The 15,653-nt window shown below is 38.5% G+C and overlaps 3 protein-coding genes across 3 annotated transcripts; all 3 read right to left on the bottom strand.

Moving 5' to 3' along the window:
* Positions 1-206: 206 nt before the first annotated feature.
* Positions 207-1,476, bottom strand: LOC106429464. Its single transcript, XM_013870209.3, has 3 exons — positions 1,365-1,476; positions 880-1,086; positions 207-602 (listed from the first exon to the last, which is right to left on the bottom strand). Exons 2-3 carry the CDS (start codon positions 1,059-1,061, stop codon positions 416-418), a joined length of 369 nt encoding a protein of 122 aa, XP_013725663.1. The 5' UTR covers positions 1,062-1,086; positions 1,365-1,476; the 3' UTR covers positions 207-415.
* A 6,547-nt stretch (positions 1,477-8,023) lies between these two features.
* Positions 8,024-10,265, bottom strand: LOC106429468 (galactinol synthase 5). Its single transcript, XM_013870213.3, has 4 exons — positions 9,332-10,265; positions 8,895-9,218; positions 8,675-8,809; positions 8,024-8,588 (listed from the first exon to the last, which is right to left on the bottom strand). Exons 1-4 carry the CDS (start codon positions 9,662-9,664, stop codon positions 8,367-8,369), a joined length of 1,014 nt encoding a protein of 337 aa, XP_013725667.2. The 5' UTR covers positions 9,665-10,265; the 3' UTR covers positions 8,024-8,366.
* A 180-nt stretch (positions 10,266-10,445) lies between these two features.
* Positions 10,446-13,273, bottom strand: LOC106429467 (nucleosome assembly protein 1;1-like). Its single transcript, XM_013870212.3, has 11 exons — positions 13,127-13,273; positions 12,957-12,991; positions 12,717-12,803; positions 12,411-12,503; positions 12,164-12,251; positions 12,017-12,078; positions 11,741-11,925; positions 11,463-11,640; positions 11,340-11,383; positions 11,105-11,270; positions 10,446-10,762 (listed from the first exon to the last, which is right to left on the bottom strand). Exons 1-11 carry the CDS (start codon positions 13,170-13,172, stop codon positions 10,691-10,693), a joined length of 1,056 nt encoding a protein of 351 aa, XP_013725666.1. The 5' UTR covers positions 13,173-13,273; the 3' UTR covers positions 10,446-10,690.
* Between the last annotated feature and the right edge of the window lie 2,380 nt (positions 13,274-15,653).

The raw sequence follows: 15,653 nt of genomic DNA, 5'->3' as shown, positions 1-15,653 counted from the left end.
AAGAACACATTAGTCTTTTTATTCAAAGAAGACGAACAACAACATTTTGACATAGCTCAACATAAAATATCTGCAAATAATGATATCACATAGCCGATCTTTGCCTTCTCTCCTCACACTCTGAGGTGTGTAGGAGTAGTCCGGTTCCAGTAACAGATGATGATCTACCAGCAAAAGGTCATCCACACTCAAGAAACAAAACCAAAAAGCAAACAAGTTGTCGACTGATATTATTAAGAGCTAGCATGATATGGCCTCAGCTTTAAAAAAAAAACATGTGTGTATTAAATATCCAAAGACAGAAAATAAATCTGAAACTTTTGCTAAAATATCCAGCCAGGAGATCCAAAGATAATAAAACCAGCCAGTTTCAGCCTTCAATGGTTGTAAGCAAAGGCATTGTCTGTTTGTTTGTTCAAGGGTAGTAGCCGGTGAAAGTGAAGCCTCTTCCAACGATCTCACCCGCACAGTACCAAGCGAAGCATTCCAGCCCAAAAAGTGCTGCGATCCCAGCATCTTCAACCTTCAAATCCGCCCGGTTCTTCCACAAGCCCTTGACGTGATCCACTTCCTTCCAGAACGACTCAGTACGTCCGGGAATGCTGCAATCCACACAAAACAAGTCAGGCACAGAAACAAAAGAAACGTTGAAAAGAGAACATCAATTATTCAAGATCCTTAACAAACAAAACCAAGAAGCCGCTATTTAGTATTTTACCCTTTACAGCATAATAACAACAGACAGAAAGAAAAGAAGAAGAAAAAAGCTTTAATCTTTTACAAACAAGAAGAAAGCTATGGAAACAGCAATGCTCATCATCTAACAAACACACATCAAGCAGAAACCAGGATCAGAATAAAGAGAGTTAGGAAAGGGACCTAGCGAGACGAGTGTAGAGAAGCTGCTTAGACAACTCTTGGCACTTCTCAACAGTGGCTGGCTCCTGGATATACTGCTTGTTCTTCTCCAGCAACTGTTTGTAGTAAGTTGTGCCGTGCTTTGACACAAACTTTGATGCCTCGCACGCCTTTGATTTCAGCTGTATCAACTTTGATGCCATCTCTCTCAAACCTTTGTCTTTTTTCCTGACAATTTTGAATTTACAAAATCCAATTCCATTACCAAATGCAATCAAAAGGATTAAGCGAGGAATCAAAAGCACCAGTGACCACCGATTCAAACCCTAGCTAGACATCGAAAGTTGACATCTTTTTCCAAATAGCAAGACCTCATGAACATTAACATTATCGCTCGTAAGCTAATACCGAAGCGCAGATCTATCAGTCAGATTCCCAAAAAGGGGGAAAAGAAAAGATGAAACTTTGAATCAAAAAGGGAAAAAGAGTGTTAGACGGTTACAAACCTTGCTGGTGGAGAACGAGAGCAGCAGCAGCAGCAGCTGGATCAATGGAATCTCTAGACTTGTGACTTTTTCTGAGGTTTTATTACAAATAAATATTATGGGCCTGAGATGGGTTTTTAACTAACATTTTAATAGCCCAAAATAGAAACGTCTCTCATGAGAGAGAATGGTGGTGAGAGCCTCTCTTTATTCAAGCAGCTACTTTACATGATTTCATTTCTCTTGTTCTTTTTGTTCAGGTGCCTTTGCTTGGTGGAGCTCTCTTCTCATGCACATGGCATTTCTTTTACGAGGCTGAATCTCTTTAGCTGTAGGGAACTTGTTTTTTTAACGCTCACTTAACTAATACATATATGTTTTATGTTTCGGTTCATTTGGTGAAACCAGACTGATGAGGCTAAAGAGGCTCTTGCACTAACTGTAACAATATATTATTCTTTCGAGTCTTAATGATAAATTGTTAGCATTTTATTTATTGATAAATCTGATTGGTAATATTACTTTGTGCATCGCTGCCATATCATTCATCAACTTCAGTTGATGACTTGCAGCACACGATTATTCTCATAAGCAGTATCCAGATTATATTAGTGTGGTTGACAGATGAATAACCAAATATCGGTTTTGTGGCCCTCTGTTATCGGTCTTGCAGGTGCTACTTAGTAACAAGGAAATTAACAGTCCCTTTCTTGTTTTGTTTCTTACGTGCAACTTACGGAGCTGCGGATGATGTTGGTATTGGTTGGTCAGCTGTCAACACATACAGATGTATTGCTGGATCACCTCCCTACAAACTTCACGGTCAGTTTTGCTGCCATAATCATCGTTGGACAAACTAACCCTCTGTTATATATGAAGCAGAATTAAGCTGCTAGACTTAGACTTGAGAATTAAGCTGTTAAACTTGAAAACACTTATAAGCTTTTATAAGATTTTATAAGGTTTTATAAGGATCACCAGATTTGAGTAAAACACCAGACTTGAGTATAGAATCAGAAGCATCAGACTTGAGAAGCAAAGAAAAAGAAGAAGAAGAGAGAAAGTGACCGTTGAAGATCCTTTTTAAACAATCAATATTTTATTGTATTATGTACTGATACAATTTGGTCTTTAAATTCTTGTATTCAGATACACAATTAAAGAATTAAGGGAATAAAGTTTCTCTCAGATCTACTTTCTCTCTCTCTCTTTGTTCTTCAATGTTCTTCATCTAAATCTCTTTATCCTCACATTCTTTCATGGTATCAGAGCAAGTAAGCTCCTGGGATTCATTCTTCTCTACTCTATTCTCTTTACTTCCGCAAATCTCTGATTTTCCCTTTCTATTTTTGGTAAAGTTCTTCATGTTCTTGAGCTGTTCTTCATTCCCAGAACAAAAAAAAAAATGGAAAACTCCTACACTGATGTCTTTAAATCCGTGTCTATTCCGGTTACCCTCAAGGGAACCAACTACTTACTTTGGTCTAGACTTGTCAAAATCGCTCTTGGAGGCAGAGGTCTTTGGGAGTATGTTGTTGACGGCGAAGACACCAAGAAGATCATCCTAGGAGAGGATGGTAAAGAAGTTGTTGCTGCGGCTGAAGGAGGTGGGAAGAGATGTCAGAAGGATTTCATGGTCCTTTCCATCATTCAGAATAGTCTTGAAACCTCTATCTTGGAAGCTTACTCCTATTGTGAAACTTCCAAGGAGTTGTGGGATACTCTTCAGAAGGTATATGGTAATATATCTAACATCAGTAGGGTGTTTGAAGTCAAGAGGGCTATCAACACTCTCAGTCAAGAGGACACTGAATTTTCCAAGCATTTTGGGAAGTTTAGATCGTTGTGGGCCGAGTTAGAGATGTTAAGACCGGCCAGTCTTGATCCGAATGTACTTAATGAGAGGAAGGAGCAAGACAAGGTCTTTGCTTTGCTGTTCACCCTCAACCCAGGTTATAGTGATCTAATCAAACACATTCTAAGAAGTGACAAGCTTCCATCACTTGAGGAGCTTTGTGCTCAGATTCAAAAGGAGCAAGGCTCAGTGGGACTCTTTGGTGGCAAAGGAGACCTCATCATAGCCAACAAGGCTTAAGGAAATGAGCACAAACATGAGGGCATAGCTAACAAGGGGTATTACAAGCCAGATGACAAGAAAGTGTGGGTGTGTGACCATTGCAAGAAAAAAGGTCACAGCAAAGACAAATGTTGGATCCTTCACCCACACCTCAAGCCACAAAAGTTCAGGACACCTTACTCTGATGCAAGGGGAATTTCTCTGGTGAAATGGGCGAGCCATCTACTCCTCGTCCCATGAACTCGGTTGCGGCTGGAGAAGGGAAGACCTTGGGATTCAGTGGCTGTTCTATCATGAGGACTACCCAAGATGAGACAATCAAGAGGTCAGACCTTGATGCTCTCATCAAAGCCCTCAAGGAGAACTCTGGTAACACACTTGGTTTATCCTTAAATGCCTCTTATAAACTGTCCAATGCTCTTGTTACAACCTTGAATGCATCTGATAGCCTTAAGCCAGTAGTTATAGATTCGGGAGCTTCTCACCACATGATTAGTGATGCTAGGTTAATCAGTAATGTTAAGCCTGCCTTAGGTAATGTTATGATTGCAAATGGCGACAGCATACCAATAAAAGGTGTAGGAAACTTGAAACTATTTGAGAAAGATACTAAAGCATTTTATATGCCATCTTTTGCATCTAATCTATTATCTGTCAAGAAGGTTGCTACTGATCTTAACTGCAAGGTTATTTTTAGTCCTAATGATGTTGTGTTTCAGGATATTGAGACTCTTAAGATGATCGGAAAGGGTGTTACTAAAGGGGACTTGTACCTGCTTGAAGACACCAAGACTAGATCATGTTTACCTTATGCTTTTAGTTCAATCCCTGTCTTAGAAAATGATGTATTGTGGCATGCTAGGTTAGGTCATCCCCATTCTAGAGCACTAAACCTGTTATTGCCTAATGTTTATTTCAAAAATGATGGTTGTGAAGCATGTATTCTTGGCAAACATTGCAAGACTGTGTTTCCCAAGTCATCTACTATCTATGAGAACTGCTTTGATCTTATACACTCTGATGTCTGGACTGCACCATGCACTTCTAGGGAAAATCATAGATATTTGTCACCTTCATAGACCAGAAATCTAAATTTACATGGCTGACTATGATACCATCTAAAGATAGAGTCCTAGATGCATTTATAAACTTCCAGAACTACATAACTAATCAGTTCAATGTTAAGATCAAAGTATTCAGGTCAGATAATGGAGGAGAATATACAAACACAACTTTCAAATCTCACTTGGCCAAGCATGGAATAAGCCATCAAACCAGCTGCCCTTACACTCCACAACAAAATGGTGTAGCTGAGAGGAAAAACCGACATCTGATGGAAGTGGCTAGGTCCATGATGTTCTACACCAACATGCCTAAGAGGTTCTGGAGTGATGCAGTCATGACAGCATGCTATCTCATCAACCAAACTACAACAAGAATCCTTGATGATGCCACACCTTATGAGGTATTGAACAAAAGAAAACTATCTATTGACCATTTACGGGTATTTGGGTGCTTGTGCTATGTATTGCAAACAGGTGATCATAGGAACAAACTTGAGGCCAGAAGCACAAAGGCAGTGTTCATTGGGTATTCTACCACTCAAAAAGGTTACAAATGCTACTCTCCAGAGACAAGAAGAGTCTTAGTATCCAGAGAGGCCAAGTTTGTTGAATCTTGAGGCTATTATGAGGAGAAAAGTTGGGAAAATCTCAAGGATCTATCTCAAGGGGCCTCAGATAGGGCAAACAACCTACGGATTATCATGGAGAGCCTAGGTATCATCATGACACCGAATGAAGGAACTATTGGTTCAGCAGATAGTTTAGATCAAGGCAATGGTATGGATGTGGCTGAAGAGGCTTCTCATCCTAATCCTGAAGGGGGGAATCAAGAAGATTCGTCTACTGGTCAAGAGGAACCACGCAGGGGTCAAGAGGAACCACACATGGGTCAAGAGGATCCGCAGACTACTGATCAAGAGCAAGAGGTTCATGATCAGGATGAAAGCCAACAGCAAAAGGAATCAGATCAACAAAATGAAGTTGAAGCTGAGATTGTTGGAGAGGTCCAGCCGCTTAGGAGAAGCACAAGGGTGAGAAAGCGTCCATCAAATTGGAAGTATTTCAACAGTCAAGCAGTAGCCCATCCCACTCAAGCAACTTGCTTCATTGCTTGCTATCCAAGAGATCATCAAGCCTTCATCACCAACATAGATCAAGAGTATATTCTGAGGACCTATGAGGAGGCAATGGAGATAAAGGAATGGAGAGACTTAGTAGATGATGAGGTTAGTGCCATGATCCGAAATGGAACTTGGTTTGAGAGTGAGCTTCCCAAAGGCAAGAAGGCCGTCACAAGCATGTTACTATTCACTATCAAGTACTTGGCAAATGGGCAACCAGAAAGGAAAAAGACCAGACTTGTTGCAAGAGGCTACACTCAAGTCTATGGTGAAGATTACCTTGACACCTTTGCACCAGTAGCTAAGCTTCACACGATACGGATTGTACTCTCATTGGCTGTTAACTTAGAATGGGATCTGTGGCAAATGGATGTCAAAAATGCTTTTCTACAAGGAGAGTTAGAAGATGAGGTCTACATGAGACCACCACCTGGTATGGAACACCTTACCAAGCCAGGAAATGTATTGAGGCTGAAGAAAGCCATCTATGGCTTGAAACAATCACCAAGAGCGTGGTACCACAAACTAAGCACCACACTCAATGGAAGAGGTTTTGTCAAGTCTGAAGCTGATCATACCCTATTCACTCTCACTAGCCAGCGAGGAATCATTGTCATTCTCATCTATGTTGATGACATTATCATCACGGGCAGTGACAAAGAAGGGATCATCTCGACCAAAGCGTTCCTTAAGGCTTCATTTGATATCAAAGACTTGGGAGAGCTCAAATACTTCCTAGGGATCGAGATGTGTAGGTCTAAGGAAGGGTTGTTTCTATCTCAAAGGAAATACACCCTTGACTTACTACAGGAGGCTGGAAATCTTGGTGGAAGAGCTGCCAAAACACCTCTAGAGGAAGGATACAAAGTGATGCGTGAGGGGGAGATTGAAGACAAGTCATATGAAGATGTAAAGCACTATAGGAGAATGGTGGGAAAACTCATTTATCTTACCATTACCCGACCAGATGTATGCTTTGCAGTAAACCAAGTAAGCCAACACATGCAAGCTCCCAAGGTACACCACTGGAGCATGGTTGAGAGGATTCTCAGGTACCTAAGACAGGCACCAGGTCAAGGAGTATGGATGGGATGCAATAGAAGCACTGAGATTATTGGGTATTGTGATGCGGATTGGGCAGGAGATCGAGTTGATAGGAGATCAACTACTGGATATTGTACCTTCATTGGAGGCAATTTGGTAACTTGGAAGAGCAAGAAGCAGAAGGTGGTGTCTTGTTCAAGTGTTGAGGCAGAATATAGAGCTATGAGGAAACTCACAAGCGAGTTGATTTGGATCAAGGGACTTCTTAAGGACTTGAGAATTGAAGTTACAACGCCAATCACGATGTATTGTGGTAACCAGGCTGCTATACATATTGCTAGCAACTCAGTCTTCCATGAAAGGACCAAACATATAGAGGTAGACTGCCACAAAGTGAGACAAGCTGTGGAACAGAAGATCATATTGCCGTGCTACACAAGAAGTGAAGATCAGCTAGCTGATATCTTCACCAAGGCAGGAAGCACTAAGGTATGTGAGTCCATTCATCCAAGATTGGGACTCATAGACCTATCAGGTCAATGATTTCTCCTTCATGAAGTGTTCTACTCTTTTTCCTTGACTTGGGTTTTCTCCCAAAGGGTTTTACCTAGTTGAGTTTTTTTAATGAGGGAATACTTCATGGCTTCCAAGCTTGACTTGTTCCACATGGTCAAGCTTGAGGGGGAGTGTTGACATGAAGCAGAATTAAGCTGCTAGACTTGAGAATTAAGCTGCCAGACTTGAAAACACTTATAAGCTTTTATAAGGTTTTATAAGGTTTTATAAGGATCACCAAATTTGAGTAAAGCACCAGACTTGAGTATAGAATCAGAAGCACCAGACTTGAGAAGCAAAGAAAAAGAAGAAAAGAGAGAAAGTGACCGTTGAAGATTCTTTTTAAACAATCAATATTTTATTGTATTATGTACTGATACAACTTGGTCTTTAAATTCTTGTATTTAGATACACAATTAAAGAATTAAGGGAATATAGTTTCTTTCGGATCTACTTTCTCTCTTTTTCTTTGTTCTTCATGTTCTTCATCTAAATCTTTTTATCCTCACATTCTTTCACCCTCGTTAGCATGTCAGATAGCCAGGATAATGCTAAGACTCACCCTTCATTATTGGACAATCAACATGAATCCTACCCAAGGTGTACTCATAAACATGCACACGTCTAATAATGCCCAAAAGCAGAAAGATGCAACAAAGCAGCAGAAGAAAGAGCTGCCAACTAAATTGGTTCGTCCAGCTTAAAACTCATTGAAACGAAACTTTGGTTACAAAAGAAGAACCAGTCCTAAAAATAAACACCGCAATTGACAACACTGGATTTGAGGTGGCGAGAGACTTATAATATTATTCATAATTATACTAAAAATCATCTTAGCTTTCGAAAAAATATATATCAAATTGTTTTGCAAAAGAATGAACGAATAGTAATAGAGAATGAAAACCAAAAGAAAGTTCTTATTATTGATTAATGATAAAACAAAAGAGGCAAAGGCATGCATGGTTGATCAAGGTCGGCATTGACACAAAAGGCTAACCAAAACACAAGACCAACCACCTCTAATCTCACAAACATAAAACTCAAACGAGGTCGCTATATATAATTATGATAAAATTATATATATGGCTAAACCTCTATTAAAACCAAAAAAAACAGAAAACAAAAAAAAGGTTGCATAGCATAGCTTCGGCTAAAAGATTGGCTATGCTGCTGAGGGGGCAAGGCTCGTGAGAACATCACCATCAGACTCCTTTGAAGCTAAGACTGCAGTAGCGATCGGATTCAACTTAGGCTCAGTTTCCATAAAGTTCTTGTAGTCCAAACTTGGATCTTCATAAATCTCCCACCACTTCTTCACAAGCATTTTTATGTCTTCACGCTCCATGTGCTCTTCGGTTTCATCATATTTCCATGGCTTGGAGCCCTATAAAATTGATTCCCGACATGAGCATATATATCTAAAAATAAGACAAGAAAAACATTATAGAATTAAAACAGAATAGAACGTACATTTGCACAGTAATGGACCACACGGATTTGGTTAAGGTCAACATGTTCCGGGTGACGCCACAACATAGCCAATACAAGGTTGTAGGTGGAAGGAATTGGCTTGTAGGTGTCTCTGAAATACATATTCAGAAAATCCTACAAAAGATAAACAACAATATTAGCATCGTAAAATAATGAAACCTCAAATTAAATAATGAAAAAAAAGAAGATAAAACCAAACCTGTTCAGCAAAATACGTTGGAGTGGTGATCTGAACAACACGAAGGAGATCCTCGTACACGACAAGATTTGGTTCAAACAGTAACATACCAGCGTTGAAATAGGTAGGCGGCGGAGAACCGAGAGTTTCCACCGGCCATGTTACCTTTTCGGGTGACTGTTGGCAGTAACCGATCTGGTATTGAGTAGTGTTGCACCATGAAATTTCGCAAAAGCAATCTTTAACCGCGTACAAGTAACCGGAAGGAGTGTCGAAAAGATGGTCAATGTTACCAAACACTTGAATGTCTCCATCCAAATACATAACCTTCTCATATTCCACAAACTGCATTATATATGTTCAAAAGTCGTTAGATATGCTAGTTATGTTTCGACATGTACAAGATAATAATAATGATAAAAAAATGATAGTCATATATTAGTAAATAAGATTCTAACCTCCCAAATACGAAGTTTGGAGTAGTTGAGAACAAAGTAAGCCATGGAATAACCAATTATGTTTTCTGGTGGAATGACCGGTTCAATCTGACGGATGATGCATCCCTGAGCCACCAAGATTTGACGGTGTTCTTCTGGCACATCCGGAAGACAGGCCACAACGAGTGGATAGACTGATTTCACCTTGCGCAGTCCTTTGGCTAGACCGACCACACCCATCCAATAGTCTTTGTTTCCAGCGAGGAAAGTGACGTAAGCCCTTTTGCCACCATTAGCATTCAAAGTCACGTCAGCTTCGATCTTTTTCTCCAGAGCCATGTTCATTGCAGCCATCTCAAACGAATGAATATAACTTTTTTTTCTTCTTGTGTGTAGCTTTTAAGTGTGTTGAAAAAAGAAGACGTAGTCATCTTATTATATAGCAAAAGAGAGATATGTGAGAATTAAATGAGAGAATTAATAATGGAAATATATCATTCTTGTATGCCAAGTCGGTATCTTAAAGATTTTTGAATTTATGTATAAGAAATCAACTATGGAAATATATATATTATAAATTACTCCAAGATTTCTTAAAATTAGTTACCGTAATTGTAGAAATTGGATGGATATGCAGACTTGCGAATGTAAAAACAGAATATATCCCATAGTTTTATCCACAATGTGTAGGATTTTAAACATCTCGCTCTTAAGTTTTGATTAATAGAAACGTGTGCATCAAGTTGGGCTTATGCTGAATTAAAAGCCCATTATCGCCTAAAAGAGATGATAATCTTCTTTCTTTTAACATAACCACGTTTTGGTTTCACGTATATCACATCTCACGTGTATCCCACGTGCAAACATCTAAAGGCTTTCCTATTTGTCCAAGCGTAATATACCTTCTTGCTTGGTTAAGAGTATTTGTCATTTCTAATTCATATTCCAAACATGGGTTTGAAGATGTGTTCCTCTAAATAAACAGTGTCAGAGTTACAATCCAATACAATAGTATGGAAGTGTATGTAATTGCTTATAGTTTTTGTTCACTTAAAAACTTTGTGAAAAAACTTATATATTTACATAAAAACATAACATGTTTGTCCTCTCAAAGATAGCGTGGTGAAGGCAGAAATATAGTAAGGGGGGATGATGTTTCATTCATTCATAAACACCAAGGTTAAGTCTAAAATCATTCAACGAAAATAAACACCAAAACAAATGATCAAAACTCCTATGAGAACATCATCAATAAGGAGATTAGTTTCACACTAAAAAAAAAAAACTAAAACCTTTTTATTCAATCCTCATTCTAGATGAAGTGAGAATGACTCGAGATATATTTTCACAGATGCCTTTTTGTTCAGTAGAGCATCGAGATCACTGTTGCTTGCAGTCTGGTGGCCTCTCGCCTTGTTGACCAACACCAACAATCTGAGATCTGCCTCCCTTCTGCGATAAGAAAAGAAAGAAAGATGGTGATTACTACATGTATCATAATTATAGACACATAATTATACGAATGAAATGAATAAAGTTATTCATGAGAATGATTCTAGGTATATTATGTATGGTTCAACACAGCCTGTCTCGCTATGTATCATTCACATGCTATTCTATCAGTCTTATGGCATAACAATTAAGTTACAGAGTTATAAGTCTCAGAGTCTTATGCATCATTGCTCGGTGACTTTCAGTAATCTCTAGAGCCTATACTAATCTATTCTAGGGTCTCAAGACCATGCGCAACCTGAAATTTGCTATAGTGTTTGATTTACTTGGAGCACTTCATACCTTCTTTTTAGTCTTGCTATCCTCCTCCATCTCATCATCATCATCCTCGTCCTCCTCAATATCATCATCATCTTCATCATCATCTATATCAAACTCCTGTCCTTCCATAGCCTCAGCAGTAAACCATGAGACGGCATGCGGAATAATCTTGTTCCGGATAGTAGATCTACAGGAAGCAGGAAGAATAATCAACTCATAACCCAACAGAACCAATGATTTTCAGTAAAGGACGCACCCAATGTCATAATCTAGTTCCATCGTATTCTGAAGTTCCTCAGCCTGCATTAAAGAACGGGAGGCATTACTAAATACGTTAACTAAAAGTTTGACAAGCTTTTACAAAAAAACAATATCGTACTCTGTCCTCGTCGATATCTTCATCTTCATCCGGGACTTCTGGAGGATTAAAGAAGTTGAAGAAGCTTTCACAGTCTTCCATTTTGGTGACTGGTTTAGTGTTCGTAGAACCTTTCTTAGGCTTCTTCTTAACAATCCTCTGAGTTAGGCACTTTCCAGGATACCAATCAATTTCAGTCCTGACGTAAAGGAAATAATAATAGTATAAGTGAAGACGCATTTCTACAGCTCACTGCAATCATATATGTAAACATTTGTAGGAGAGCATAAGCAGTTTACCCAATAGCCTTCTCAATTAGTGGCTCATCCTCATCAATCACATGATAGGACTTTGTCAAGACATTGTTTTTGAAAAAGGGATTCGAGTCAAAGAGAAACTCAAGCTTGAATCCTTTAGGCTCTTCGGTCTTGCACCATTTAATATCTTTAAGATACTCGAGAGCCTCTTCATCATGCTCTGTGACCTAACGTGAAAGAGATTGGTATGTTCATTCTCCACGGTCGTGATTGGATTGTAGATTAAAAATTAAATGCCAAAACTACATGTGGGGATACCTCCTCGGAAGTGACTTCATTATTTTGTAAAGCAGTCAGCCAGAAACTTGGAACTCCTTTCTCTGATATGGAACACATATAACAACAATGTTAGATTTTGGATTTTTATCTTCCCAAAGGAAGACACTGTATTCTTGAAGTAATTACCTTCAGCAGTTTTGTCATCTCCTTCGTCCATCTTTGTATCCTCTGGAGTCAGCTCGATTTCAGTAGTTCCATTCACAATCTCATAACGCTGTGCATTACAAGATACCAAGTAGAATTCATGAGAAATTTTTAGATTATATTTTACAAACACTAATGCAGACAAGTAGAGATAAGCAAATAGAGGCGCTCTAGTTAACAGATGACGATCTCACAGGAAAATCTGATTATTTTTCTTTCTAACAATCACCTTGGCATACAAGGGCTGATACAGCTTTTCATACTTGGCTTCAAGAACAGCTCTCTCCTCACGGAACTTAGCCTCAAGTTCATCGTGTTGGCTCTGCGTTGAATTCAAACAAGTCACTGGTTGATCAATAGCCAACAACACCTTAATTCGAAACTCAGACATTCAAATAAGCAAGGAGAATATACACTCATACAGAAGAAAAAAGGGTTGCACACACAAACATAATCAAGATCAGATCTTTAAAGGGTACACAAACTCAATTGAGTAATATAATATCACACACATAGGTAAAGAAAATTCTCTAACCTGTATATCCTTCAAGGCATCGACACGAGCTCTCACTTGAGGAGTCAGATTCTCGAGCACATCTGAACTGTGACCAGCCAGCTTGTTCTGTGGGATTAACATATAACAAAAACTCCAATATAATTCTCCAAGTAAAAACAATCAAACAAACAAAAGGCATTAGTGTCTAATCAAAAGAGGACGCAGACTCTTAATAGAAACGGTATAACTCAGAATCCTTTCGACTACAAACAAACATACCTTGAGAGCGTTCACGAGGCCAGCTCGATCCTCGTCTTTAAGAGATGTAAACAAAAGCAAGTGAGAGAATAACAGTCAACAACCACACGGAATTAGGGTTTAAGCAGCTCTCCGTTAAGAAGAAGCGTTTATTAAGAAAGACAAAATTGTAAACGGATGGGAGATATTACCAGAAGTGAGATCGGCGAGGCTGAAATTGTCTTTGTGGTTGCTCATCTTCTGAGGACTCTGGAGTCTGCAGACGAAAGGTTTGAAAGTATGAGGGAGGGTTTTGGGGGAGGCAAGATAGACAATAAAAGAGACGATTATTTATATATACTAGCACAACTTTAATAAATCAATATTCCATAAATTAATAATCCGTATAAATTAAATAAATTTTGTTGGTTTTAACTTGGACCATTTTAAAATTTGACATAAATTGATAAAAATAATTGAATAATAACTTTTTAAAAAATTCTATGTAAATATATAGTCTCATTAAAATTGTAAATTAATAAACTATGGGCTTTTTGCAAAAGTAACTCAAAACTTGAAGTCAAACAGAAGTCAAACAGAAAACTAACCTTTTCTTTTGACTCCTTTTTTTTTTGAGATTTTAACCCCACACCTGCATTTTATCTACGAAAATGCCATTAACATTTTTTTTTTTTTTTTTCGAAAATGGCTTCTTTACTGTCTCAACCTCATCTTCTTCAAGTATTTACAATATTGCCACTGCAATGAATAGTGGCAACAACCTTGTACGAACTGTTTGGAGCTTTTAATGCCCTTTAATGCACGTAAATCTCTTTACACTCTCTCTGTTTCAATTGTTATGAACTAAAAACAACATTTCTTTCACTTTCTCTCTATATTCATCCAAAAAACTCAAGCTTTTGATTCAAAATATGGGCTATGGTTGACAGAGCCATATTTCTTTCGTTTTTACTTACGGTTGCTTTCGTTTGAGGTTCTGGGTGGTTGGAGAAGACCCTGTGTGCAAACGAAGTCATCTCACCTAGTTTAAGGTACGAATTTGAATTTTTTTTCAAGATCTGTTCGCGTAGAAGACTTACTAGTAAGTCATCTGTATGTAGAAGACTTACTGATGAGTCTTCTGGTCAAACGGACGACTTAAATTAAGTCGTCCAGCTTTGTTTGTTAAAAAAAACACTCCAGACGACTTATATATACGTCGTCTACGAGAAACGGGCTAGTTTTGCATTTGACCGAATCGTGTCAGATCTTTGACTATTTCTGGACGACTTATAATTCAGTCGTCTCTGGGAAAGTTAAAATTTTAATATTTTATGAAAACTTGACGACTTACGTGTAAGTCGTCCTAGGTTAGTTTTGTAATTGAAAAATAAAACTTCATAATTTAACTTTAACCAGACGACTTAATATAAAGTCGTCCCTCCAGAAGACTTAATTTAAAGTCGTCCGGGGAAAGCAAAGTCGTCCAGAATTTTTCCCAATTTTCTGGTCAAACCTTGCTTATCCCGGACGACCTTAAATTAAGTCGTTTAGCTGGACGACTTTCATCTAAGTCGTCTGGAGAAAGTTAAATTTCAAGTTTTATTTTTCAATTACAAAACTAACCTTAGGACGACTTACACGTAAGTCGTCAAGTTTTCATAAAATATTGAAATTTTAACTTTCCCAGAGACGACTGAATTATAAGTCGTCCAGAAATAGTCAAAGATCTGACACGATTCGGTCAAATGCAAAACTAGCCCGTTTCTCGTAGACGACTTATATATAAGTCGTCTGAAGTTTTTTTTTTAACAAACAAAGCCGGACGACTTAGAATTAAGTCGTCCCTTTTAATTTTCAATTGCAAAAGTGACCTCTTTAGACGACTTACCTTTAAGTCTTCTGGACGACTTAATGCTAAGTCGTCTGCGGCAATGTTTATTGAACTTCTTCATTTTCTCTATGTTTACTAATGTGTTTTATTTTGAATATTTGCAGATGATTTTTCAGTTACATGCAGTGTATGGAGAATGGTTGTTGAGAGATTTCCGTTGGGATTTTGTGGTTGATGATCTCAAAGGAGCAAGATTGTTTTTATTGAATGAAGATTCAACACATGCTGAACTTGTTGCAATGGCTCAAGAAGATTATAACCTGGACATGAGAACAGTGAGTGTGGAGATTAGCTACTCATTACCAGCAGAAATGATGATGGCTCCAGGCAGTCTTCCCATTCATGTTACAAGTGATAGACAAGTTCGAAACTTGCTGGAGATACTCAAAACCCATAGAGTATGTCTTTGTGTATCAAGCCGCAGCAAGGTCGAAACGGTTTCAGAGAAAAGGGATATTGATGAAGCTGGTGAATGGGAAAAAGATGTTGGTGATAATGATGAAGCTGGTGAATGGGAAGAAGATGTTGGTGGTGATGATGAAGATGTTGGTGATAATGAGTTTGTTGAAGATGAAAATCAAGATGGGGAGGAGGAAAATGGGGAGGAGGATGCTGATAATTCTATTGTTGGTGAAACGGATCAGAATGGTGGGGATTACAGTCTTTATGGAAAGGTTCCAGATGAGGACGAGGAAGATGATGATAATATTTGTTTTGAAGAAATCCAAAAGGCATATGCTAAGACAAATGCTATTGAAGGAGGAAAATCGAATGGTACCATCTATGTCAACCAGAGTTTTGTTAGCAAGGGTGCACTGCTTTCAGAGCTGCGGTTGGCAGCAGTG

This window comes from Brassica napus, chromosome C8, assembly GCF_020379485.1.
Source record: "Brassica napus cultivar Da-Ae chromosome C8, Da-Ae, whole genome shotgun sequence".
NCBI lineage: Eukaryota > Viridiplantae > Streptophyta > Magnoliopsida > Brassicales > Brassicaceae > Brassica > Brassica napus.
This window is presented reverse-complemented; position numbering and strand designations above follow the sequence as displayed.